This window comes from Scardinius erythrophthalmus (genome assembly GCF_964197995.2).
Source record: "Scardinius erythrophthalmus genome assembly, chromosome: 17".
Lineage (NCBI taxonomy): Eukaryota > Metazoa > Chordata > Actinopteri > Cypriniformes > Leuciscidae > Scardinius > Scardinius erythrophthalmus.
The window spans coordinates 14,991,377-15,018,725 of NC_138237.1; the positions used below are offsets into that span (position 1 = coordinate 14,991,377).

Here is a 27,349-nt window from a genome sequence, read left to right on the forward strand (position 1 = left end):
AAATACAATAGATAAATAAATTATAATATAAATAATGTTAAAATAACAGGGAAAATCTGCAGAATGAATTTTAATATGAAGCATAACCAAAAAATAATGAATGACGGGCAATCAAATTGTGGGGCAAAATGACGGGCATGCATCGAATCCTCTTGACAATCTAGTCTGTGTTCTTACTGTGTTCAGAGGAACAGACAGATAAGAGAAAGGGAAGTCGGTGCATCAATCCAGCCTCAAGTTGTCTTATTATGGACCTTTTATGTGTAATCCTTTTATCAGTCAGGGAAAGAAAACTGCACGTCATCCTGAAATGATATTGGTTGTGTGAAGTATTGACAGCATGATGGCTGTTCTAGTGACACATCTATCCTCAGTGTCTACACTATATTATGTGCCTAAAAAAAAAGACGTCTGTCTGTGGTAACATCATGAATCAGTGGTTTATAGTGGTTTTAGATGCATTTGTGTATTAGCTTTTCCTTCCCCCTTTTTGGGCCATTTTGGTCTCTCTACTAGGACCATTTTTAAAGGGTGAACAATGCTTTTGTGGATAATTAGAATAATTTTGTTTTACTATTTTATAGTGTATATGGGGTACATTATATTTTTGGTATATTTGATTGTAATCCAGCTGTAATGTTCTGTGTTAATGTTTGTGTGTGTTGATCTGTGGAAAAGCAGATCGTGGCCTGAGGGTTGTTTTTGAAGTCTCAGGGGAATCGGCCACATTCAATTTGTGCTATTGAATGGCAGTTTCTGTGAATCCACCCCAAATTTATTGATTTTTCTCAGTGTCTCATGTCACAATGATGACCGAATGCAGCGTTCTTTTGTTCTTTTAGGTTGACACATGCTGAATTTTGCCCCTCCTGCTTGTTATCGCTCTCTCTCTCTCTCTCTCTCTCTCTCTCTCTCTCTCTCTCTCTCTCTCTCTCTCTCTCTCTCTCTCTCTCTCTCTCTCTCTCTCTCTCTCTCTCTCTCTCTCTCTCTCTCTCTCTCTCTCTCTCTCTCTCTCTCTCTCTCTCTCTCTCTCTCTCTCTCTCTCTCTCTGTCTGTCTTTCTTCAGCACATTCTCCGGTCTGGCAGGATCATGTCCACCTCACTGCCATCATTAGCCATGTGTGTTTGTACATTTGCGTAAACCTTATATCCATCACTTTGACCTTGATGCATGTTATTAATGATTATGTTTGTGTGTACTCACTCCCAGTGCCCTTGATGTGCTGTATTGTGTGTGGCAGCCATGTGCACATCTGGTCGGTGTAGTAGATGGTGGTGCAGCACTGCAGCGGTTTTGTAGTACCACCTCCCCATTATCCCTTTCTTATTTTTGCCCCTCCCCCAACCCGCCTTCAACTCCATCTCAGTCCTAGACCCCCTAGCATGCACACGGAGGTCTTTTCCACATTGTTTTAGGACACGTGCTCCACAGGGAAATCTCCTTTGTTTGACAGAGGGCTGCCTCTGCTGACGGCGGCATTCTCCTCGTTTTGATGGAAAGACATTTAATTTTAAAGAAAGCTTTCACTTGCAAGTGGATGGGGGGGAACATGTGGGATGGAAGAGTTGGCAGAATAGATTTTTTTGTAATTACAATTAGTAGTTTGATTAGGCTAACTAAATCTGCATTAGAAAAATAGAATTTTCTATATTGTAAGAAAGTAAGATAAGTAAGAAAATCTTAAGATCTCAAAAAATAAGCTTCTTATGCTCAAGGCTATATTTACTTGATCAAAAATACAGTAAAAAACAATATTTTTATGTATTACAATAAAATAAAATAAAACTATTGTAATATATTTTAAAAATGTAATTTATTCCTGTGATGGCAAAGCTGAATGCTGATCTAATGCTGATTTGGTCCTCAAGAAACTTATTATTATTATCATTGTTGAAAACAGTTGTGCTGATTAATATTTTTTGTGGAAACCATGACACAGTTTTTTCAGGATTCTTTGATTAATAGAAAGTTTAAAAGAACAGCATTTTGAACTAGAAATCTTTTGTAACATTAAATGTCTTTACTGTAACTTTTGATCAATGTAATGCAAAATCGTTAAATAAAAGTATTTGTTTCCTTTAAAAAAATCTTTTGAAAGGTAGTTTATGTAAATTAACTACATGAATGCAAAGTTAATTCATTGTCATAACAGAATTGGTAATGTTGAAGAATATTCATTGGAATGAGAGGTTTATAGTAACTTGGTGTTGTCCTTAAATTCTCTAGATATGTGTGCACTGAGGAGGCCTGATGTGTCAGAGTCTGGGTCAGATCTGCTGACTCCACTGGTTGAGTCTCACGGTGGAGGCCTTTTCTGGAGTGTGGTCAAGGCATCTGTTTCAAGGATGTTTCTTTTGTGGAAAGGGATGTTCATTTGTACACATTCATACACACAAACATGCACAGATACAACCACTTGACATGATAGTTTTGTGCAGCATGGAGAAAGTGAAAATTCACTGAAGAATTTATATAAAACATTAGTAAGATGTTTAAGAAAGAGAAAAAATAAAATCATTAAAAAACACCATTTTACTCACCCTCATGTTGTTCAATATAATTTTCTTCTTTTTTCTCTCTCCATGAAACACAAAAGATGTTTCCTCACACAAACTTATTTCATGGCTTCAGAATGCTTTTTGTAATTTTTGAAGTTTGACAACTCCTGGTCAGCATTCACTTTCATTGTATAAAAAAAAGTAAGAGCAAGAGTTAGATATTTGGTTCATATTTGGTTTATATGAAATATGCCATTTTAAGGTGGCAGTTTTTAGCCTAGGAGTCTGAAACTCTCAATCATAAATTAGAGTGAAACAGAGAGCGCTGCATTAATCCTACGATCCCCACGCTTTACTCGCAGGCCAGCCAAGAGTTTTTGTTTTAAACATACTCTTTTAACCCAAACTGAATATATTAACTCCTTCCAAAGGAGCAGAGGAAGGATAGATCTGGTCTCTACGGCAGCTGGAGGATGTAATGATGTGTGTTACAGTGGGACGTATCTTCAGATCTCCCTGTGCTCTGTTGTTTTGACAGAGTGAAAAATCATATTGATGTGACATGAGTGATGGAAGATGAATGAACCAGGTGTTGCTCAAAAAATTCAGCAAAAGAGATGGAAAATAGACAACTCTATTATGTACATGGTTCGTAGGTAAATGTGTAGGCCTGTACTACTGTCACCTACTGTAAAAGTAAGCTTAGTTACCCTCATCAATTAATAGAAAACCAAGAACCCATAATATACCACCAGCACATGTTTTTAAATGTGTTTGAAAGAAGTCTCTAATGCTCACTAAGCAGGCATTTATTTGATAAAAATACAGTGAAAACAGTAATGTTGTGAATATTAATACAATTTAAAATTTCTATTTTCATATACTTTAAAATGTAAAATCTGTTCAAAAGAACAGTTATTTGACACAAAAAAATATTTTGTGAAATTATAAATGTCATCACTTTTGATCAATTTAATGTATCTTTGCTGAATAAAAGTATTAATTTGTGTCAAGAAAAAAATTCTCACTGACCCCAAACTTTTGAATGGTAGTAGTGTAGGTGAGTTTTCAGTCTGAAGGGCTGGTCATAAGACTGGATGGGGGGGGGGAAAGAATGGTGTTATTTGCATTTTAGAGCAAGTAAACTTACCAAACTCACAAATCCGACCTTCTTTGTCATTTGCCAACCAATCAAAACAAAATGAATCAACCTTTCAGTTTGCTTTGCCATAACCTGGGCTACATTTCCACGTTAGCTCACAAATCTTTCAGCTTGAATTCTGAAAAGAGCTGATGCCACAATGCCAGGGGTGTGATATTGGGCATCTGTTTAACAGCAGATTAAGCAAGATTTGCTCCTTTGTCAGAGGCTTCTGTTTGCTAATGATAAGAGCAAACTCTGCGGCTGCTGTTCTGTATGCCACTGCCAATTTGGGTCCTGCTGGGCTCAGTACTAATGTGCATGTGGATTTTTTAAGCTAGTGAAAAAAAAAAAAGTGTAAAGGGCCAGTATTAAGATGGGTCTCTTTTCACTTCAAACTTCCTGTTTGCTCAGAGAGGTTGTGTCAGTGATAACAGCTGGTTTCGGATGTCATGGATACATTATCGAAAATCTCTTCTCTTCTGCTTCAGTCTGAGCTTGGGCCTGTTGTTTTTCCTAACAAGGTGATGGTTGGTTTTTAGCTAGACACACCACTCATGATTGACAGAACAGATTCTTGACCCTGCTACTCATCTACTACAGAAAGAGTACAGAGATAGGACATCGAAAGAGACACACAGAAAGCACTGAGGTGGAAAGGGGAGTGTGTTTTTCCAGCATTGATGTTCAGGGCTGACTCAGCTTTTTCTGGCATCTCCTTGGTGACCAGCACTGAGAGCCATATGCCATTTGAAACCTGAGATACATGAGCACACAACAGGCCACCTTTAACCTTTCTCCTTACCGGTGACCCCCCACACACCATGTACAATCTTTTTAGGAACTATTTTTGACTGTGAGACACTTGTTTTGTGAGACAAGTGGTGGATGAAAGAACCTGTGAAAGCTTAGAATAGATTTAACACCATGAACGGATGCTGATCTCAGATTTATTATTTTTTTAATCAGCCTGTTTAATGCATCTATAACATGCTCTTCTGCATTCTAAACCTGCATTTTATGAGGAAGGAACATCTCTTGAAAGCTAGAGGATGACTGTGAAACACCAGGTAATGCATAGATAAATTAATGACCTCCCGCTTCAGATCCAGGATATCACATACTGATGGTGCATTAGGGGGAAGCAGTCATGTGTTTAAGACCATCCTAAAGATTTAGAGCTCCAGTGCATTCTCAGCCTGTCTCTATAACCTGGATTGCAAAGCCTCCTGGGAAATTGATGATCCTGCTTGGCACGTTGTGTTTTTAAATGCACAATTTCTTTTGGTTGAGCAAACAGGACAACTGAAGATAAAGAATACTGTTAAGTAGTGTTTAAGACAGTCATCACTATTACAGTGTAGTCCGATTGAAAAGAAACAAATGTCTCTCATGATTCAAAAACATACAGCCGAACAAGTGCAGTCAGATTCATGAACAAATGACTGTTGTGAAGCGGTTCCTTTTAATGATTCAAAAACATACAGCACAACCAGTGTAACGTCACGAACAATGACTATGAATAAGTTATTTTTAGTGAATCAGTAACACTTAATCAGTGACAATCAGTAATAAAGCGTAATCAGTGTCAACTGATTAACAGACAAATGTCTCTTTGACTCAGAAACATACAGCACAACCACTGTAATCCGAATCATGAACTAATGACTCTTCTGAACCAGTTCTGTTTAGTAAATCAGAAACATACAGTGCAACCAGTGAAGCCTTTTTCGAAGACAAATGACTCTTGTGAACCTGCACTTTTTAGTGTTTCAGTTACATACAGGTAATGATTCACAAACAGGTAACTCTAATGAACTGTTTCCGTTGTGAATCAATGACATACAGTGTGACTAGTCTCTTTTAAACTGGTTCTTTTAACTGAATCAATCAGAAAATGTACAAATCTAGTATGTTATGTCTGATTTGGTAACATTCTGAACCAATATTGTCATTAGATTATTTATGTAATATATACCAGCCCTTTTTGGTCACGCTCTTCAATTAGGCCTGACTGCATAATTGTCCACTTGACTCGAAGATTTTAATGGTTGTCGAATTCGTAACAAATTGCAAAATATCAGTCATGCAGATGACATGACTTGATAATTAATGGTGTCATTAGAAGAGTCCTTAGACAAGTATGCTCCGGCGTCTACAGTGATCAAACAGTTGGCAGGAAGTCATCTCGCTGGGCCACCCTCTTTCTGCCATGCGGTTCTGGGGGGGCATAAACCATGTGGAGTTGGTGAGTCTGACATCAGTGCAAATTGTGTAAAGCTGAAATCAGTTGTGACATAATCACAGTTGTTATCGTCCAGGTTCCCTGCTGAGCCAGCCATCTCCTTGAAACGGATGCTAGTTTTTCATGTTTAGCACTTTCCTTGTCTCTTCAACTGGCATGAAATGTTGTCATGAAAGCAGATTGGTAAACAGAGTTACCATTGGGAAGGGTGCTAGATAAGACGGTGCTTGTTTTTCTTGCTTTTTAGACACTTCTGGGAATTTCCTCTGACTTAACTGAATTAGTCATGATTTAATCACAGGGAACTATTTATGAAGATTTCAGTCTTTCTCAGTCTGTTCTGCTACAGCACCTCTCTTCTCCAGAAAACATAGTACACATTTTTCTTAGTTTACATGACAGGACTGACATAGTTGTTAGAATTTATCAATAATATAGACATCAATTCAGTCAGACAGGACTACTTTTTGTCATTTAATACTATATTTTCCAAATCACTTTTAAAGACTTGAATGTTTGGAAATGGAAGTTTAATGGATCTCAGCTTGTCAGAAAAATGGACAAAAGTGCATACTAACATACATAAACGTGCATTAAGACATTGATTTGAGTGTGACAAATCCGTGTTTAAATCATTCATTCACATAAACCTGTGGCAGACGAAGGACTCACAGGGGAATTTGTGGCAGCATCATGGACACATTTTAATCCGATTCTGCAGTCATGCTTTTAAACATGGTCAGGGCAAACAGACAGATAGGGTTTGGTAGTAGATGGCGGCTTGTTGATTGCAGGGTGCCTCTGTGTGTTGGTGTGTTGTGATTCACTCTTCCTCTTGCTGGGACAAAGGCTAATTTACTCACACTAGGACGCTTCCCTGTGCGATCGCAACACGCCAGACTTGGCTGCTTTCCTGGATTCAACCCAATCACTTCTTGTGTTTATTTCTTTGGAGATAAACATGCCACTTAGATTAGAGATAACCACACGAATAATCTAATTGCCTTGTTTTACTCAAGGCACATATTTGGAATAATCTGTAATGAGCTTCATTGGACACGTAGACCCTCAAATTCAAGGGTTTGGGGTTAGTCTGATAGTAATTTTCTTAACATTTATTGTTCAAGGTGGTGATTTTTTTTAACAAAGCGGTGCTTAGATGGTTGTGGCAATGGTGCTTTAGGGACAAATTTAGAAACTTCTAGCTGACTGTGTAGACTTTCAGCATGCTAAGACCCTTTCTGTTAAGTCACGTCTCTAAATTCATACTCGGATTTTAATCATTACTTAAAAAACAGTAATGAACTTCTTGACCTCGAATCTCTCTATATTTTTTTTATTTAATCATTGAAACACCAAACACTTCACAAATGCACATGTAATTTTATTGTTTTCTACATTTTCTTTTTGGTTTTATATTTTTAAATTGATTTTTTCTCTCTCTCTGTGGACAAGATTGCAAAAGCAATATCAGCCAACACAGACTGTATTATTTTATTTTTATGCCCTTAAAATGACACCTCTCATCAAATTAGCTTCTTTGTGCAATCCCATTTTGATTCAGTCGTGGCCCGAGGTGGTGCTTTACTCATTTCCGTTTAATTTTCACCTCCCCTTTTCCATTCTTCATATTCATTTATTTTCTGTGTATAGGATGGTTAGGGGTGGGGGGTATTAAATTGCCAGAAAATTGGATATTTAGGAAAACCAACTGTGTGGAAGAAAATGGACTGACTTCTTTATCCCTGATGTGTCATTTTCCATCTCTTTTCCCAGTTTTTGTCCCTCCCTAGAGGCTGGACACTCATATGTACCACACATACACGTTCTTCTGCACTCTTATTTCCAGACTTTAATGGAACATGTGACACATGGGAGGAGGAAGGCGTGTCTTTAATTTATCTGGCAGATGCAGCCCCCGTCACTACCCTCACCTCTCCATCCAAAGACCCCTTAGGAGATGTCGGCACTCACAGAAACATTAGTACCCCAATTCCTTCCACAAATTCGTTATTTTTTTCTGAGCCCAAATGATAGGATTATCTTGTGCTCTTTGGCACACATGATGATGAGATTTTGGCAGGTTTGCAGCAGTTCATCTCCCAGGCTTCCCCACTTCCCATAAACCCGTTGGCCGCTAAGGGACATCATGCTGTAGGTTTCAATCTACTCTTCATTCCTGCAGGGAATAACCCTGAGTTAACACACCGTAGAAGGTCAAGCACTGAGAGATCCTGGGATTAATTCCCCATGAGCAGGCCCACAGTTATTTTTTGGTTAATTTTATTATGCTTTCAGCTAGCAATATTATTGCAGTAGTATTATACAGTTCTTAACACATTTTACCATGTTTAAATCTAGCAGATTTTGCCTCAAGCCAATGCAAAATAAATGCATCTGCAGGTTACGTCTGGGACTGTCCAGAATTTATATGGAGTATGTGTTTGTTGTTACTGTACAAGCGTGTGTCTAGACTTCACAGAGAGTTGGAAGTGCCGTCTGATTTTAAGAATTGTTTATAATGTTGATGATGTCTCCAGATGTGCATGGCATGCTGCTCCTTCGGCTTAAGAGCAGCAGACATCTGTGGGAAGCTATAGGAAAGGATGAGAGAAAGAGTGAAGGAAAGAGAGAGAGAGAGAGATGACACAAGCAAGAGTGCGAGGATGAACGCTAAGGCAATGACAAGGCTGCGTGACTCAGTCAGCTAAAGCTGTTTTATGCTCATATGGCTTTATGCAATAGGTCTCATACTGCCATATTTATCCTTAAAACCTGTGTCTGAACATTTTCACACACATTATGATTCATCGATAATTTGATATTTAATCATATTCTAACTAAATGCTATTCTTTTGAAGTACTTATCTATTTATTATAGAATCCTGAGAAAAAAAGTATCTTTCCACAAAATTATTAACCAGCACAATTGGTTTAAACATTGATAATAAGAATTTTTTAAATAACTAAGTGACTCTACAGTAAGTTTTATTTTAGAGTAACCAAAATGATCCATGAATTTTTCACGCTAGTCATACACATACTATATGTTAAAGTCAACATCTCTGTTGGCTGTGCAATTAGTAAACCTCACGAAACGCTATGAAAACCTGTTTTCCACATCAAGTAAATACTCACATTGCCCATCCTCTTTCCGTGTGGTGGAAAAATCATTATGTTGCCATGGCCTTTTCTTTGGTTTGAGAATTGCAGGAGTTTTCCCACCTGCCAACAGAAAACTCCCCCCAAAAAGGGAGTTTCATCAGCAATGACTTTAAATTGACAGTTCACTGTGTCTGTCAGTCCTTTAAAGCTGGCAATGAGTCAAGCGTTTTTGGTGTCACCTTTCTGAAGGACTTAATGTCCTGCATATTTCTCTCGGGGGGTAGCAGATGTACTTGTCTTATACGAGGGCAAAACAGTTAGTTTTAACTGAGAGCTTTTTGTTGAATAAATATGAGATCCTCCAGTGTGGCTGCCAGCAGCTTAATGGCCAAACCAGTGCAGGAAGAGAGAACTTGGGCTGTTGTTCTACATATGCGTTTGTCTTCCTTTATGTCTCGTCCTCCGACGGGAGAAACTCTTTAAGCCAAAAAGTTATGTGTGATCTTTAAGTATATAGAAAGTTCTGGCCTGTCTGCATTAATTCAAAAACTTAAAACCCACTCATAAAGATATAATCTCATTGCTCTTTAAGAGCTCTTGGCTAATGTTAGACTACCACTGAAACTGAATCAATTGAACACTGAGAATATGAAACTGACTCTCTTAGCTGATGACATTAAGAGATGGGGCATACACTTTAATATTAGTTACTGTTCTTTACCAATCAGTTGCTTTATTTCTGTGAAGTACATGCTAGTAAGAAGTGTTCAAAAGATATTTTACTTACCATAAATAATAGGGTGCTGCTCTTGTACATGGTTTTGTGAACTATATCCCTCTTTTTTTCCTTCTGTTTTGTCACAGATGTTCCATTTACAGGCACTCCGCCCACCTACGGTTACGACGCAGACCGAGCGGAGGAGCAGCGCCGACACCATGACATCCTGCCCTACATAGACGACTCCCCCTCCTCCTCCCCTCACCTCAGCTCCAAGAGCCGCAGCAGTCGAGACACCCTCTCCTCCGGCTCGATCGAGTCCTCAAAGTCTGTAAGTCACTTCCCGTAAACCCCTTGCCAGACAGAGAGAAATCTGACATTTCGATTTTTTTGACATTTTGACATTTGAATAACTACATTATTTACTTATTTATTATTACAGACTGCTTTGAGAGCAATAAAGCTAGCACAGCTATGTATGAAATTGCTTGCCATTGACAATACAAAATATTTGACTGCAGATTGCCACAAATGACCAGTCAGACTTATCAGATGCCCTTGTAATAATAGTAGCTAATTATTTTGTTGGGCATAGAGAGATGAATGCTTTCTTGGTGGAATGCGAAGGTAAAGAGTATGCATTAGAGATTTATTTATGCATGCATTGTTCCATGATAAGAATCCACCCCGTATGCCATCTGTGAAGCAGTCCATTATAAATAAATGTACCAGTAAACCCACATGTATTTATAGCCTCAATGGTAATGGTACACAACAAATCCAGTGAGCTGTGAAATTTGCCAGTTTTCAAAGCTTGCAGATTCTGAAGTGCTGAGTCTGCATATAGTACTATTCTAATTAAAAATTTACTGCTTATCTTAGCTTAGTAAATATTATATAGCTTGGCACTGTGCAAAAGAATCTCACATCATTCATTTCATGCAGTCATGCGTGGTCTAAAGAAATTCTTTCTAGATTCCGTATCAACCAAGGTTTAAAATTATCATAGCTTTCATTTCAGAGCCTCAGGAAACTGTCTTCATCATGCGTAGTGGCCATGCCATCAAATTAAATTACTGATGGTAAACCAGAGCTTACTTGCTTCATTGACACAGCTATTGGCTGTCAAATTGATTGATATCCCTCCCTGCCAATACCATGCCCAGAGGCGAGCAGTTTATTTGGATCCTTATGACCTCAGTGTTTAGCTCCCACATGGGTTTTAATCAATACAGAGTAGATGCTCACCTGCACACACTCGTACACCCTTCCCCAGTAGCACACCTAGATGCTCTATGTGTTTACCCAACATACACTCAGCCAGGGATTTAAAATATGGATGATTCAATGAGGGATTTGTAAACGTCTATGTAAACGTCTTAAATTGAGCTGCAAATAAACCTGCAAATGACACTACAGAGGGATGGTCACCCATTTTTTCATGCACATTTTCTTACCCTTGTAAGAATAGAAATATATACGATTTTAATAAATGCAATTTCTCTGTGTCTGCACATTTAAGAAAAGTTACATCATGCTGTCACTGAAAGCTGATTTAGATGGCCACTCTATTCAGTTGAGCTGAAAATAACCAAAAAAAAGTCCAGTTTCCTTTATTCAAACTCCCCATTTCCAAAATATTGAATTTGGATGAGCAAATATGAACAAATTCTTATGTTCAAGAAAATAACTATATTGAAAGTTATACCTTTTCCATACGTTTTTTTTTTTCTGTATGTTGGCCTCATATTGTCACATTTCTGTTTTTTATTAGGTCGGATTTCAAAGTACAATATGAAATATAATGTATGAAAATAGCTTGCAGAAAAAATACATATGGGGAAAGTTAATGTAAAAAGTTCTCTACAGGTTAAATTAACTCCATTATTATATACCCTATGTTTAAAATGTCTTCTAATTACATGTGGCTATTTTTTTTAAATAATTTATCTACATTTTCCTTGTTATTATTGATATATTGTTCTGTTTATGTTCTTTAAACATGTTTTTTTTTTTTTTTTTTTTTTACTTATAAGCCATTTGTAATTTTTCGCCTGTTTTGTGTATAATGAGAAATACTTATTCATCCTTGTGTTTTCAATAAGCAAGGGTTGTTGTTTGAACAGTAGAGATGAGCTCAACTCATTGTCATGCGCTAAGACACTGACATGCTTTGATTAATAAATATGTGGATGAATAAAAGATGGTGGTCTAGAAATACAGGGGTGCCCCCTGGGGTGAGAAGTCTCACACCCATGAGTTCATGAATAAAACCTTGATTTCCACCTTCCCCCTGCTGCAGGACTCAATGACGGGATTTACTCTGTCATCAGTTGGTGAATTTAGTAGAAATGTATGCAGTGCATCACTTTTAGCATCACTTCAGCTTTAAATCTCGATACAAGCCAGCAGAGTCTGCAATGACAACACAGTCATGTTTTATCCTGAAATCTGGATTAGAAAGTCTCATGAGACTATTACAAACATCTGTGGTTTCCACTACCTGTGCTGTGGCCATGGAAACCAACATTTCAGGCCTATTTAGCCGTAACCAACACACATGACACAAGATAGATATGTCTCTTCTGGATGGATTCATGGTCTGTAGTATCTTTGATGCTTTTCTCAGAGCTTGGTGGTTAGCAATTAAAGGCCTTATTCAGTTCAAAGGTGTTATGATTCTCATGTAGCCCATGATTCTCCTGTAGCCAAGACAGTTATTGTAAGACCAGGGAGCAGCCTCATTGAACCAGTGCCAAATCACTTTTTTATAGCTCATTCCAGCAATGCCAGTATGTAATTTAATGTCATGTGATTTAAGAGTGTGTTGTTCAGAAGTGTGTGAGTGAGCTCTTTCTCTGTTAATGCAGGCGGAGTTGGACCTAGAGAAGGGATTGGAGATGAGGAAAAGGGTGTTGTCTGGAATCCTGGCCAGTGAAGAGACCTACCTCAGCCATCTGGAGGCGCTGTTACTGGTGAGAGAGATTCAAGTTTGAATCTGACAACAGTGTGCGCTTGAATTTGCACAAGGTGTGTAGCAAGGAGTATTATTAGTGAGATGTATGGGTTGGCTGAGTGATTATGCCACAGAGCTTAAAGTCCATTACAAAATGGCCTATCCATCATCTGCAACAGGAATGTCATGCATTTAAATGCAAGTGAATGTGATGATGTACATTAGCAGTGCTAATTTAAGCTAAATGCACTCTAAAACTGTGGCTCAGTACATAGTCATACATTAAACATAATTTGTTTTTACACTACCACTAAGATTTTATTTGAAAAAGAACACATTAAATTGCTAGTTAGTGTAAAGGCATTTATAACGTACAAAAGATTTATATTTCAAACTTTCTATTCATCAAATAATCTTTAAAACGTATAAAGGTTTCCAACTGAAAATTCAGCTTTGCCTTCACAGGAATAAATTATATTTTTAAACAGAGTTATTAAATTGTAAAAAAAATAATTAATTCACAATATTCACAATATTTCGTATTAAAAATTATCTTACTCCTTTTACTGTAGTTTTGGTCAAATAAATGCAGACTTGTAGAGCATAAGAGACTTCTTTCAAAAACAAAAAAAACTATTACCAACCCACACTTTTAAACAGTATCGTATTCTTGATTAGATTGTTAAAAACACATACCTTTGGGTCTTTCTCAGTTGCACTGCAAATTGAGATTGTTCATACCTTGTCTTTCTTTAGTGATAAGCAGACTTACTAAAACATGTTGACATGTCCAAATGTCTATTCCTGCTCCTTTGTCAGCCCATGAAGCCCCTGAAAGCAGCAGCCACCACCTCTCAGCCTGTCCTGACTGTTCAACAGATCGAAACCATCTTCTTCAAAGTGCCTGAGCTTTATGAGATCCACAAAGAATTCTATGATAGCCTTTTACCCAGAGTGCAGCAGTGGAGTCACCACCAACGCGTGGGAGACCTTTTCCAAAAACAAGTGAGTAACATTTTCTAAACAGCTATTAAATTTAGTACTTGTGAAATTTTGTGTCGTCTTATGTTATACATTTTCTCATTCTCTGGAACATTGGAACATTTTTTTATGATCCGATAAGATCTTCATATATACAATCTTGTCCTCCTTTTTTTCTAGAATATATCTTGTTTACTATGAAGTATTTAAAATCAACAGCAAACAGAATTTCATGTCTTTTTAAAATCTATATATTATCAGAATCTGCTTTCCTCTTGACAAACCAAGAGTCAAAGAGTCATTTAGAGTCAAATTTTATTCTTATCATAGTGGAATCGCATCAGCTGTCCAGTCTCTTTTGTGCGGCATGAGGCTGAATAAAAATGTACATTTATGTCCAAATCAAGGAATCCTAAATGAATCATTTATGGCCCTAGATCAACACCACACAGTCACACAATGTCTGGACTGCAGGAGCCTGTGTAATGTTGAAAAACACATCTCAATGCTTTTCTTTTTTCACCCAGCCACTTGGGCAGATACTACAGTGTGTGCTTTGTGTCTCGAGGAGAGGGCTATTAATAGTGCCATTCGAAGATTGTGTTCTCTATCTCTTGCCCCCCCGCTCTTTTCCATTAAGTTCTTTCCTCACGTGACTCTGCTGTTGGGGGGGGCAGATAAATCCCCCCTCTTTCTGTCCACGCATTGTGCGCGGGAGTCTTATTCTACATTTATTTATCTTTCCATTTTCCCCTTCATTGTTCCCCACTTTCACTGTCCCACATTCAGTAATCGAAAGCTATAGTCAGCAAGTTGTGTTTTCTCCCAGAAGGTGTTGGGTTTTCCACAGACAGTCAGTTAGTCTGTCATTTTGACCGGAGGCTATTTGTCACTGATCCCCTCGCCCTCTCCCACATCCATCAGCGAGAATCCGGAGGCAGAAGGCGAGGCAGCGCTTGAGGAGGCAGCTCCCTAAAAAGACAGTTGCTCGCAGCAGGAGAGAGAACAAGATGTATGAACGAGAAAGATTTAGTCAGTCAGTGGTAGAAATGTCTCCTGCTGTTTGTGTTGTTCCTTTCTTCCAGACAGCTCATGTTGAGTAAGTAAACCCAGTGCAAATCATGAAGAAAGTCAAAGGTGACATTTGTCCTGCCCAGCTGTGAGAAAGATGCTAAATATTCCTGCTTTTACTTGCACTTAATAATTTACGCCTGTCACTGACACTCGTATGTAAATTCTCTCCTAACAGCGAGAGATTCTGAAATTCACGTTTTTTAATGCAGATCTGTGACCTACTTAAACATTGTTAAGTGCAAAGGAACATACTTTCATCTTCAGCTGGGCCTGGCATATGGTCATGTCATCATGAGGAAGTGTGTCGAGGCTGAGAGGATGTGAACACTGCTGTGCTGAAGCCTCTGACAAGCTGTCTCAACCAGCTGACATATCAACTTTTACATTTCTGTCATGTTTAGATGCATCTCAACCTTCTCAAAACAGCCTTAGCATACATCTCTCCTGTATCAACACTTAATGGGCTTGTTATGTGTTATCTGAATAATGAATACTGACCTCCTGTCAACACGGTGTCTGTTACAGCATTTGCAGAGTAAACTATAGTTTTTCTTTTTGATGGTGGATTGGGGTGTCATGATATCAGATTTTCACATAATTATCATGGCCAAAAGAATTCACAATAACAATATTTACACTACATACAAGTTGTACCTATACAACTTTTTTGGTCAATGAATCACACACAGAATATGACTGTAGGGACATGGAGAGTGAGTTTAAAACCATAACCAGCGTACAAAAAGAAATTACTGGTGATCGATATTTCCTGCAGACTGGAGTGTCTAAAGGCCTATTTATACTTCTGCGTCGAACTCACGCCGTAGCTACGTCATAGGCTGTGTGTAGCGCGCGTACCCTGACGTGCACCTCTCCAAAAATGTAACAACGCGTCAACTCTACGCGGACGCAAGCGCTGTGATTGGTCTGCTAGGACCGCTCCCTCGGGTTTCACACGCTCCCTCTGCATGCGCGTCAACGCGGACAACGACGCAGAAGTATAAATGAAAACCAACGCGTTGCCTACAGCGTAGAGGCTCCGGCGTGAGTTCGACGCAGAAGTATAATGTGGCCTTAACACCCCATCTTTATTAAATACAAAAATACTACCGTCTGAAAATCTAATTGAGTTTCTTCCACTAAGTTTTTTCTCTGTATTTTCTTGCCTTAATGATTCACACATAGTACACAACATCGACAACCTGAACAATTTGTATCCCTCAAATGAAATATGATGTCTCCTCTGACTATGGTCTCTTAGATTAGTTGGTTTTGTATGTTTTAAATACATTTGATTGAAGTTGCTTCATCATGTCTGTTTACATTGCTAAATTTCCAGTTTCTTACTCCAGCTTAACGCATCTCCTCACAGCGCTCAGCCACGGTTTGACTCGGCCGGGCATGTGTTGTCGTTGCTTTATTACGGTCATCATCTCTCTCCACGCTGTAATGAGGTTGTCGCAGAGTAAATTCCCGTCCTCCACGCTGCAGATAGATTCTGGCCCAAGGCGGCTGTTTCTGCTCAGCATGGAGAGGATTGCACACACTGAGAAAATGACTTCACTTATGGACTCTTTGGCCAGTGCAGAATGAAAGATTCCCGGACGTACCACCAAGCCTGGACGTGTACCAATGGGGGTCATACCAATTTATCTTTCGTTCCTGTACAACAGTTGTTGGATGGTTCAGGGATGGGTTACCCAAAAATGAATGCTCACCCTCATGTTGTTCCAAACCTGTACGACTTATTTCTTCTTTGGGACATGAAAGAAGATATTTTGAGAAACGGCTCATTTCTGTTTTTGTTTTTTGTCACTGGAAGTCAATGGAAGTCAGTAGTCACCTGCACTGTTTGTTGACCAACAAACTATCATCAAAATATCATGTTTTATGTTTAACAGAAAAAATGAAGTAAAGGCCAATTCACATTGCTCCGACAGACACCAAGCAACAGCAACAGACACTTTGCCGATCAGTTTGTTACTCATCATCTGTTTTTGGTCTGCTCACATTTGTCGTGTCTGAGAAGTGAAGTACTGTAATCTGGTGATTGGCCGTGCTGGTCGGCGTCTGTCAGTGCAGTGTGAACTGGCCTTGATACATGTGTGGAGTGACATGAGAGTAAATAAGGATAGAATTGTCATCTTTTGGTGTACTATCCTTTAAAGGTACAGTAACAAAAACATACTGCCCAAGGGCCCAAAAGAGTGGAAAGCTAAATGACTACAGATTAGGACTGTGTAAAGAAACCAGAAACATTCTACGGTTTTGTAAACTGCCCAAATCTGCATAGTCAGTACAGACAGACAAATACTGTTTAAGTTGTCTCTGCTCCAGCTTGTTTATTATCACGCATATACACCCACACAAACTCTTTATCATCTAATGTATACAGTATTTGTGTTCTGGGAGATTGATTGATCTGTAAAGAGGTTTCCAGCGCTGGCAGGAAGGCTATTGAGTTTGGATGGGCTAAATCAGATTTCCAAATGTGCTTTTTACAAGCGCCAGCCACATGCATTAATTGCTCACTGAAGAGTTGGCCTCTGCTGCCATGGCAACCACTGTAGGCTCTATAGCCACGCACAGCAATGGCCCAGCTGCTCCTGCAGCGAAGACACTGTCCCGGCTGTCTGACCCATGTCACCATGGCAGAGTCCATGCGTGCATCTTACTCATTAATGATAGTGTCACTGTTAGCCAGGAGCAGGAACTGCCATCTTGGATGTACTCATAAATCTCCACAGTTTACATCCTACTCTTTTAAAGTCCACCATACATGGGCAACAAAGACAAAAAGATGCATGAGTGGGAATGACTCACTTTGTTTTCTCTTCCTGCAGGCTAGCCAGCTTGGATTGTACAGGGCCTTTGTGGATAATTACGAACTCGCAGTGGAGACCGCGGAGAAGTGCTGTCAAGCGAACACACAGTTCGCAGAGATCTCTGAGGTAATGCCTACTGAATTGCTCAAGGTCTTTTTTATTCTAATACTGGAACAGATACCTCTACCCAAAATCCCCAGCTTATTTCTTACCAAAGCAAACAAACACAAGCTTCTGATTGGTCAGAAGCAATAGAATCCTGTAACAACCCAGGCTAGTGAAAATATTAGTTGCTACCAATGCTAGTGAAATTTAATGATTTCGATACCAGAGCAAAAACAATTATGCACTTATGCTTCAAGTTTATAAAATAATTATCCACAGATATCTTTGTGAGCAATTCATACATTCTTGTTTAATTTTTTTAATTTGTTTTGACCATGTAATTTTTTCCCCAAAATGTCATAACTCTTTAGGTGATAACGCCACCGTAGTGACTTAAAACTCAAACTTATTTATCAGCATCAGGCCTACTTGGCTGCATTGAGATCTGATATTGTGACACAAATTTTATATATACATATACTGTATATGCAAGTAAGAAAACAAGAAAGTGGAATTGTTGCCTCAACAACATCCAATCGGATCTACTGTGATATGTTGATGCATCCTGCCATCAAAGAACAAGTAATTTCCATTGTTTATGCAGGGCTTTACCTGCTGCACTTCTCCATGGGGTCAATCAGAGTGAATGATTAAAAAGAGAGACCATTACCAACCAGCATAGCAGATCTAAAAGCGGTGCTCAACCCTCTTCAGAGTTCAGCGGGAGATTTTATGCCTTGCTAAATGTTATGAAGAGGGTGTCTAGAATAAAATCTACATGATGATGATGCTCACCTCGTCCCACTTTATTCCCCCTACCAGCTGTTGTCATGCCAACTACTACTTCCTTTTACACTTTGGATTTTCCTCCCTTCTAACACGAACGAAAGCAAACATTAGGATAATTGTTTGTTCGCACTTGCGGGGGTTGACAATTTCTAGTGGGTTCTATAGTGTATTGCCGCCAGTGCAAAGCTTGCAATAGGAAGCATTTACTTACAGCAAATGTAGAGCAAATGTGACAGGCTAATTTATTAATTTAGTCTCTCCCGAAAGGGATTTTTTCGATATACAGCAAAGGGAGGAGGGAGAGTTGAATATACACAGTAATAGAACAAGTAGGCTACACTCTCAAGCATGTAACAGCAAGTGTTGTTTGTTTTTACATTTAATGTTTAGACTGTTGTGTGCAACACTGATAAGCTCTGAGGTTGGCAAAACAGCTGACTAGTGATGCCAAATTAACCATTACTTTGTTCATGACTGTGAAATGAGCTGAGAGCCAATGAACACCGTTTGTTAGGAGAATATCTGCTGTAATATGTGAAATAGTGGTTCTGTAATAGTAATCTGATGTTCTTTTTTAGATTTTAGTTTCCAGGGCTGTGTGATGGTGTGCACTTCACAGGTTTATTGATCATGAGTTTGTCTCTGATATCTCTGCAGAGTCTCAAGGTCAGGAGCACCAAGGAGTGCAAGGACCTGACAGCCAAATACTCACTGGAAAGTAAGATACAACAAGATTGCATTCATTGTTTTCATGTATAACGTTACATTTAAATGATCATTATATTATCTGTGGTATTTTCATTGAGTTTAAGTGTTACACATTTTGCTCCCAGCATGTAATATATATCCTTCTTTTAAATTCAGTCGCATAAAACCCATTGAGTGGGTGGATTAGATAAGGTTTCAAACATCGGCATTTGAGCCTGCAGTATGGAAGTGGCTCTTGTGAATAATCACCCACTGTGTGTGTTCTCTTCTGTCTTGTTTCTGCCAGCTCTGCTCTATAAACCAGTGGACAGAGTGACACGGAGCACGCTTGTTTTACATGTGAGTCAACCTTAATTTATCATAATTTTTTTTTTGCGTTGCTTAAATGTGGTGTTTATCATTTTTACTATTGCTCATATTTAGAGAATGTTCCATTTGCCAGAGAAACACTCTTCTGCGGCCATATTTGTGGCAATACCAACTTGTGGCATGCAAGACCAACTCCTATCTATTTGAATGGGAAAATACTGAAATCTCAAAAACTGCTGGCCAAACTCACATTTAAATAACATTTCAAATCAGCCATAAAATCTGACATGAATTATCTCATAAAAGTTGTTTCTTGCACTCAAAGAGTGTTAAAAAAAGCATGCGGATGTGCAGTACTCAGCACGAGTCTCAGGTTTCTAAAGAAACTGGAGCTTCTAACAACCGCTGCAGTGATGCAATAACTTTACCAAATGGTGATTGACTCTTTTATTTAGAAGGTGGGACTAATACTGTGTCTACACCAGACGCAAGCGGCTCGACGCAACAGAAGTAGACAGAACCCATTATAATCATTGATGCTGTCTACACTGGATGCGGCGTAACATGACACCACAAATACTGATGTCCAGTTCTATTTCTGACGTACTTCAAGTGCTTGCGCTTCTGCTTACACAAATGGATTTCCAACGGTCGCTTTGTCTCGCGTCTAGTGTAGACACTGTTTAGGTGCCCTGTAGTCGCCATATTGCAATTTGCAATTTCCCCTATTCATAGCAATACGAGTGCACCATGTTGGTATATTTTTCGTTTTGCATGGACAGCCTTAAAAAAAAAAGTATATATATATTTTTTTTTAAATAGCATTGATTAAATCATTAATTAAATACATTTTGCTTTTATATTTGATGTTTGTGTGTATTTTATACAGGATCTTCTGAAACACACACCCTCCAGTCACCCAGATTACCCCCTCCTTCAGGACGCCCTCCGCATCTCACAGAACTTCCTGTCCAGCATTAATGAAGAAAGCACACCTCGCCGCCAGTCCATGACAGTGAAGAAGGGAGAGGTGAGTGCAGAAACCCCTCCTTCCTTCCATCTTACCCTTCTCCCTCGCTCTCATATGTCCTCCATCTTGTTTACGATAGAGTGTATTTGTCAAAAACGTATTTTTAAAGGGTAAAGGAATGTCAAAATTCCAGGTCGCATATAGTTGCAGGTGCCCTGAAGCCATTCAGCCAATGAACTCCCATCAGGATATACAGACTAGTCATTTCCATCCATCTCAGAGCCAACCCACCCTCTGCTCTCTGTACAACCTATCCTTGGGCGACAATGCCTTCTCTTTATTTCACACTAACATATACTCACAATCTCCACAGAGGCTTTACGCTATAAATAAAACATCCTCTATTTGTTACTGAACTCTTCGCTGCATTTGAGTTGTTTGTGCTTAGATCTAGTGGGATTTATTTTTAATCACCTCTTCGGTTTCTGCTTACTAATGCTCTTGAGTCATGGTGATGTCACAGGCGGTAAGAAAGCGCATACCCTTCCTGACCCCAGCAGAGAAACTCATCCTTGAAAGGATCTTGGGAATTAAAGATATGTTTGGCTTTAGACACAGACTCTCTGTGCCACCCCCTTCATTCCAGCAATGTGGCCTCAGGAGAATGGCAGATGAATTGTTGCTGTGTGATTGATGGCGAGCAGCACTTGCTTGTAATTTGCCTTAATGAGCCACCTTGCTCTGACTCGCAACTCATTGATTATTCATAACAGGCCATCTTGTGTGGTGCAGGCACCACCCACTTTGAGTAAACGGTGAGGAGGAGTTTCTACAACGCTCCCACCTTCCTCCCTCGGGCACGTGCGGACAGACCAACTGATCAAATATTGATAGTGTGTGCATGAAACGAACTCATGGAAATCAATGTGTTGTTGTGGAGCTTATTGTCTTTCAGTCCAGTTGAAGAAAATACAAGCTTTAGTTTACCTTCCTTTTGTTTTTATAGCTTCTAGATGATTATGAAAGCATGCTTTCTTTAATAGCTAAGACTAGCTTCACTAATACTATTGCTCATGCTTCAGGGATTTAAATAGACCATGAGTATTTGAGATACTTGACTTGTTGACGATCACCTAGCAAGCACCCTGATTACCATAGCAACCATATATCAGCATTCTAAACATTTCTTTGAACACCTTAGCAACTGCATAGCTATGCTCAACTTTTTTTGTTAAATATTTTTTAGCTACTAAGGAGGCACAATATATTGTTTATAGGCCAGTATTAGAGTTTTTTTATTTATTTTTTATTCATTGATGTTGGACAATATTGGATATATATATCAGCTGATATGTTAGGGATAGTAATAGTAGCCTATATTGTATATAATATTGTATGTATAGCCATCAGTTTCCTGCCATAACATAAAAATAATTATTGGCTTATTCGTTTCAGCTATAATTTTTACATCATTATTACTTTATATTGTTTAATTCATTTATTTAATTTAGTTAATCTAGAGATGCATCTAGCTTGAGCTGAGAGGTACAGTATGGTGTTCTAAGCATTCTTCTTTGGTTGATGCCACTGAACAATGATCTCATTATTTAAGAGTAGCTTCAGAACTGATATCAGTGGGCAGCTATAAACATTAGCATGATTGTTCAGGTCATGGTTGCGTTGATGAGCTAGCGCTTCTAGTGTTACCCGTGCTGGAAACTGGAGGTATGCGGGTGAGAGAGAGAGAGAGAAAAGATTCAGGGTGGCCCCAGAGGCCTGCGCTAGCTGGGCCAAAGCCACTTAATTAAAATGCAAATGAACCTGCCGTTTTCAGAAAGCAGCTTTCCACGTCTGCGATACAAGCGCGCACAGCGATGTGTGATGGGCTTTTTATATGTAGCTGCACACATGTGACATCGTGTATGCACTATGCACTAAAGACACATAAACGCAAACACAGAAGAAATTCAAACATGCTAAATCCTGTACAATAGATACACATCAAACGAATGTGCATACACAACCAGATGACCTCGGGCACTTCAAAGCCACCTGCTCTATTCAAAAGACTATCAAAAACGTATGCATGTCAACGTACCACACACAGACTGATGTGAAGAGCGTTTTGCTACTTACCTTTAGGGCACAATCTGTTGAGAGGTGATTTAAGCACATAAATGTGGGGCTTTATTCCTTATTAAAGTAACACTATTAATGATAGGCTCAAAATACTACTAATATCAGAAATATTCATATTAAAAAAAAATGAAGTAGCATATGTTAAGAAGGCTAAAAATGTGCTCTCCAGAGGGCTTTTTGTCTTTACAAATACACATTGTTTAAGCTCCACAAACTGCTAATTTTTTTATTTTGAATGTTTAATTTTCAGTGGTTTCAGTCCATTTTTAGTGGGTTATTATGAGATATTGCCATTGTCATGTTTCTACTGGAGGCGAACTGTTGGAAAATGTCATCTGATGTGCTGAGACAGCTCATTTGAGCGTCTCCTCTTTTACAAAGAGGGAAAAAGCACATCATGTTAACTTTAAACTGATACGATACGGGTAAAGATTTGCACACGGTGTACAGTGCATTACAGTACAAGTGTTTGCAGATGAAATTTAAGTAGGATACCAGGACTGTTTGTTTTTGGACAAGTGTGTGTGTGTGTGTGTGTGTGTGTGTGTGTGTGTGTGTATGTGTGTGTGTGTGTGTGTGTGTGTGTCTTGCAGAGTGAAGAAGAAAGAGAAAGGAACAGAGGCTTTTGTCTCTTTCCATTTTGCCTACAGTGAGACTGTTCTGGAAATGCCATTCATGTAAACACTGATATATGGTGCTCTTTGAAAGAAGAGTTTTAGTCTGTACTGTTGGGTGTATGTTTTTATTACATTGTTGTTTTTTGGAAAGTATAATGGATAAATGAATAAATAAATATAGTGAGCTGGTCACTGGTCTGCTTGGGGTACAGTGATTTTTATGTACAATGTATCTTTTAGTCTAAGTCTTAATACTTTTTTGCTGCCACTATGCAAGTAATAATAATAATAATATGAATTATATAAATAAGAACAATAATTAAAATCAATCATAATATTAACAGTACTATCACAATAACACAACAGTAATTATTTGACCAAGATTAACTAATAATAAATAAATGATAATAAATAAAAACAATTGATATTAACAATAATATTAACAACAATAGTTTTTTTTTTTACCAAGATTAAGAATCAACAAAAAGAATATTTTTTTGCTGTTTGATTTATAATAATTATTATTATTGTTGTTGTTATTATTATTATTACTATTATTGCCAAATAACCAGTCAACTGTCAATTATTCAATTTAGTGGTCATATATCTGACTGCAGAATGCCACAACAATAAAGCTCCCTACGGCTTTATTGGCTGAGTTGGATTACCATTGGGACAAGAATCATAAATATGTGCCTCATCTTCCCTTTTGATTTAAGGCTTGTGGCAAAGTGAGAACTTTGAAAGGTCCCTTACTCACACTGATGTGACCAGAAACTATTGTTTCCTGTAAACATGTGGCCCTCCCTTCTTTTCCCGCTTTTTTCTTAAGAAGAGTTCAGCAAACACGTTTTGGACAACCTCTTTTGCAATGGTATGCGTTTCCTGCATGATTCCCCTTTGAAACAGGACCATTATAATCTTGCTGGTGTGGGAGCATTTGGGAACATTGTGTTTCCCAGGATCCCGTTTCAGTATTGCTGAGTGCGATCTTATGGGCACAATCAGCTCTTTGAGTCTCTGAATTCACTGGAATCATCTTCCCTATTTCAAGACAGTAACCAAACTACTTACACTGGACCCCGCAAATGATTTACTGTCAAAACGACTGAGCTGAGGAAAAAGAGGCGCCGTTAACCGCTGATTTAACTGTTTAAACAATGTAATTGCTCTTCCTCTTGGTAGAGATGTGGAAAGAGGCTGTCTTATCTTGTTCACTGCATTTCTGTATGCTAAAAATGGAGCCATGTTTTTGGCGGTGGCATAAGCTGAAATCAAGCCATTACACTTTGTTCTTGAAATGCAATGACGTACTACATATCTGGCATGCTGGGAGTTTTGGAACGAGTATGTGGTGACTCTTCCGTCTCTTCCATGTCCCCAGCTGCAGACAGCACATCACTGGGAAATTCACTCAAGCATCCAGTGATATGTTTGGGTGAGTCAATGGCAGTAGTGATGTTGCACCAAAAAATTAGCGGTCTTGGAATGTGGAGGTTAGTGGAGCCAGGTTAGAGCGTCCAATTGGATAAGATGCTTGTGATATCATCTTTTGTTTCCCCACTGCAGAGGTGATGTGTCGTTGTTGGGAGCACTGATGCATGACGTGGCCAGGGGCTGTGTTATGCGTATATGTGTGTGTTTTCACACATTAACTACCGCTTAGGCTTGTGGGACTATCACTTAGCATATGATCTGTGGACAGGAGTTACCTGTTTCAAAATGTCCTCCCAATTTTCTCATTTCATAAACACAAAGACTCAAAACACACCAGCTCACTGGTCTTTTCTGAGAGTTGATGTCGTTTTTGAAAGTAAGGTGGGACTGCCACCTAGTGGCACTTCAGATAAGTCAGAATTGTTCTATTGTTATGTTTGACAGATACTAATATAAACATTTGGGCTTAGTAAGAAAGAAAATGAATACTTTTATTCAGCAAGGATTCAATTCAAAAGTAACAGTGAAGACTTTTACATGGTTACAAAAATAAATATATTCATATAAATGCTGTGCTTTTGAACTGTTCATCAAAGATTACTGATAAAAAGTACCAGTTTCCACAACAACAAAAATAAAGGAGCACAACTGTTTTTTTTACATTGATAATAATATGAACTGTTTCATAAGCACCAAATCAGCATCTTAGAAGGATGTCTGAAGGATCATGTGACTTTATAACTTTATTAAAGAACCGCTATAAAGCCAAAACAATCTCTGTTACCTTAAATTATACGCTTATCTCTGTAAAGCTGCTTTGAAACAATCTACATTGTTAAAAGCGCTATATAAATGAAGATGACTTGACTTGACTATATATATATAATATATATATATATATATATATATATATATATATATATATATATATATATATATGTATGTATGTATGTATATATATATGTATATATATGTATATGTATATATATAATATATATGTATATATACATATGTATGTATGTATGTATATATATATATGTATGTATATATATATATATATATATATATATATATATATATATATATATATATATATATATATATATATATATTTGTATGTATATATATATATATATTTGTATGTATATATATATATATACACACGCGCACACACACACGCGCGCGCGCACACACACACATACTTTATTTAATTAATTGTATTTATTTTGTTTAATAAAAATTTGCCTGTTTTATTTTTCTGTATGTCAGAACCGTCAGCTGTTGAAGGACAGCTTTATGGTGGAGCTTGTGGAAGGGGCCCGGAAACTACGCCATGTTTTTCTCTTTACTGACCTCCTTCTCTGTGCCAAATTGAAGAAACAGATTGGAGGGTAAGGAAAATCTCCTTGTCTCTCATCTTCTCTATTCATTTCTATCTTTCCCTAATTCTGCCTACTCACTCTCTTCCTATTTTTATGAAATTCAGCTCACAATTGCCATTGAGGTGTTGAGTCAGACACTCTTGTTATTTTCACAATATGAGCCTAACATCGTGACTCTTCAGATTTGTGGGCCCAGTCTGCACCATCATCCATGCTCTATAATCAAATTCTAGGATGTATTTTTACCTGAATATTAAATTATTTCCCCCATCGCCCCTTCTTCTTCTTCTCATGCTGTCTGTCTGCAGAAAGAGCCAGCAGTATGACTCTAAGTGGTACGTTCCTTTCTCGGATCTCACCTTCCAAACAGCGGAAGAGTCGGAACCCCTGCCTATCCCGCAGGCCCCTGATGAAGAGCTGGATGCCATTAAGATCAAGATCTCATCCCTGAGGAGTGAGATCCAGAGAGAGAGGGTACAGGATATTTTAGGCAACTTTTCACTCAAATTGTCATGTATAATTTGTTATCAGTTTTTATGAAATTAGAAAAATAGTAAATATAAACATTTATGCTAGTCTCCTCAGACTTAACAGATCTGACTGTATATTAATTCGTTTTTTTGAGAATCAAACCAGCATATTACAAAGATTTCTGAATGATCATGTGACACTGAATACTGGAGTAATGATGCTGAAAATTCAGCTTTGCCATCACAGGAATAAATTACATTTTTAAATGTATTGAAACAGAAAACAATTATTTTTAATTGTAGTAAAATTTCACAATATTACTGTTTTTACTGTATTTTTGATCAAATAAATTGAGCCTTGGTTCTTTTAAACACATTAGAAAAATCTCACCACCCCAAAACCTTTCAATGTTAGTGAATATTTGACTGTAGGAAGCTGTCTTGCTCATCTAGACTGCATTTTTAAAACCCGCATACATGGGCCGCATACATGCATTTAAATGTTGACGGCATACTAGGTTTTAAGATTGTTTTTACTTCTATCTCAACAGAGAGCCAACAAAGGGTCAAAGGTTATGGAGAGGCTGAAAAAGAAGCTGTCAGAACAGGAATCGCAACTGCTGCTGAACTCTCCTAACATGCCCCTCAGAGTGCAGAACCGCAATGGAAAGGTAAGAGCCAGTGATTCACAGCCTTTCTGTCGTATCTGATTTTCATCCTCAAACTCCTTCTCAATGTTCCTTCTCATGGTCACAGTCCGTGTCGATTATACATTTCAGAGCTACATATTTCTGATCTCATCGGACTATGAGCGTGCGGAGTGGAAGGAAGTGATTCGAGAACAGCAGAAAAAATGTGAGTGGCATTGTCACTGAAATC

At 38.3% G+C, this 27,349-nt stretch overlaps 1 protein-coding gene and 1 long non-coding RNA gene across 2 annotated transcripts in view; one reads left to right on the forward strand and one right to left on the reverse strand.

Moving 5' to 3' along the window:
- Window positions 1–27,349, forward strand: part of bcr (BCR activator of RhoGEF and GTPase) — a 66,397-nt gene that overhangs the window by 25,210 nt on the left and 13,838 nt on the right. The window contains exons 2-12 of the mRNA XM_081391079.1: window positions 9,855–10,039; window positions 12,579–12,683; window positions 13,484–13,669; window positions 17,563–17,670; window positions 19,096–19,156; window positions 19,433–19,485; window positions 20,345–20,485; window positions 25,888–26,009; window positions 26,309–26,474; window positions 27,022–27,141; window positions 27,250–27,325. Coding sequence (XP_081247205.1) covers window positions 9,855–10,039; window positions 12,579–12,683; window positions 13,484–13,669; window positions 17,563–17,670; window positions 19,096–19,156; window positions 19,433–19,485; window positions 20,345–20,485; window positions 25,888–26,009; window positions 26,309–26,474; window positions 27,022–27,141; window positions 27,250–27,325 — 1,323 coding nt within the window. The remainder of the gene's footprint in view (window positions 1–9,854; window positions 10,040–12,578; window positions 12,684–13,483; window positions 13,670–17,562; window positions 17,671–19,095; window positions 19,157–19,432; window positions 19,486–20,344; window positions 20,486–25,887; window positions 26,010–26,308; window positions 26,475–27,021; window positions 27,142–27,249; window positions 27,326–27,349) is intronic.
- On the reverse strand, window positions 7,784–9,955 carry LOC308705836. Its single transcript, XR_014031966.1, has 3 exons — window positions 9,778–9,955; window positions 9,024–9,110; window positions 7,784–8,479 (listed from the first exon to the last, which is right to left on the reverse strand). It is a non-coding gene; the product is annotated as an uncharacterized lncRNA (long non-coding RNA).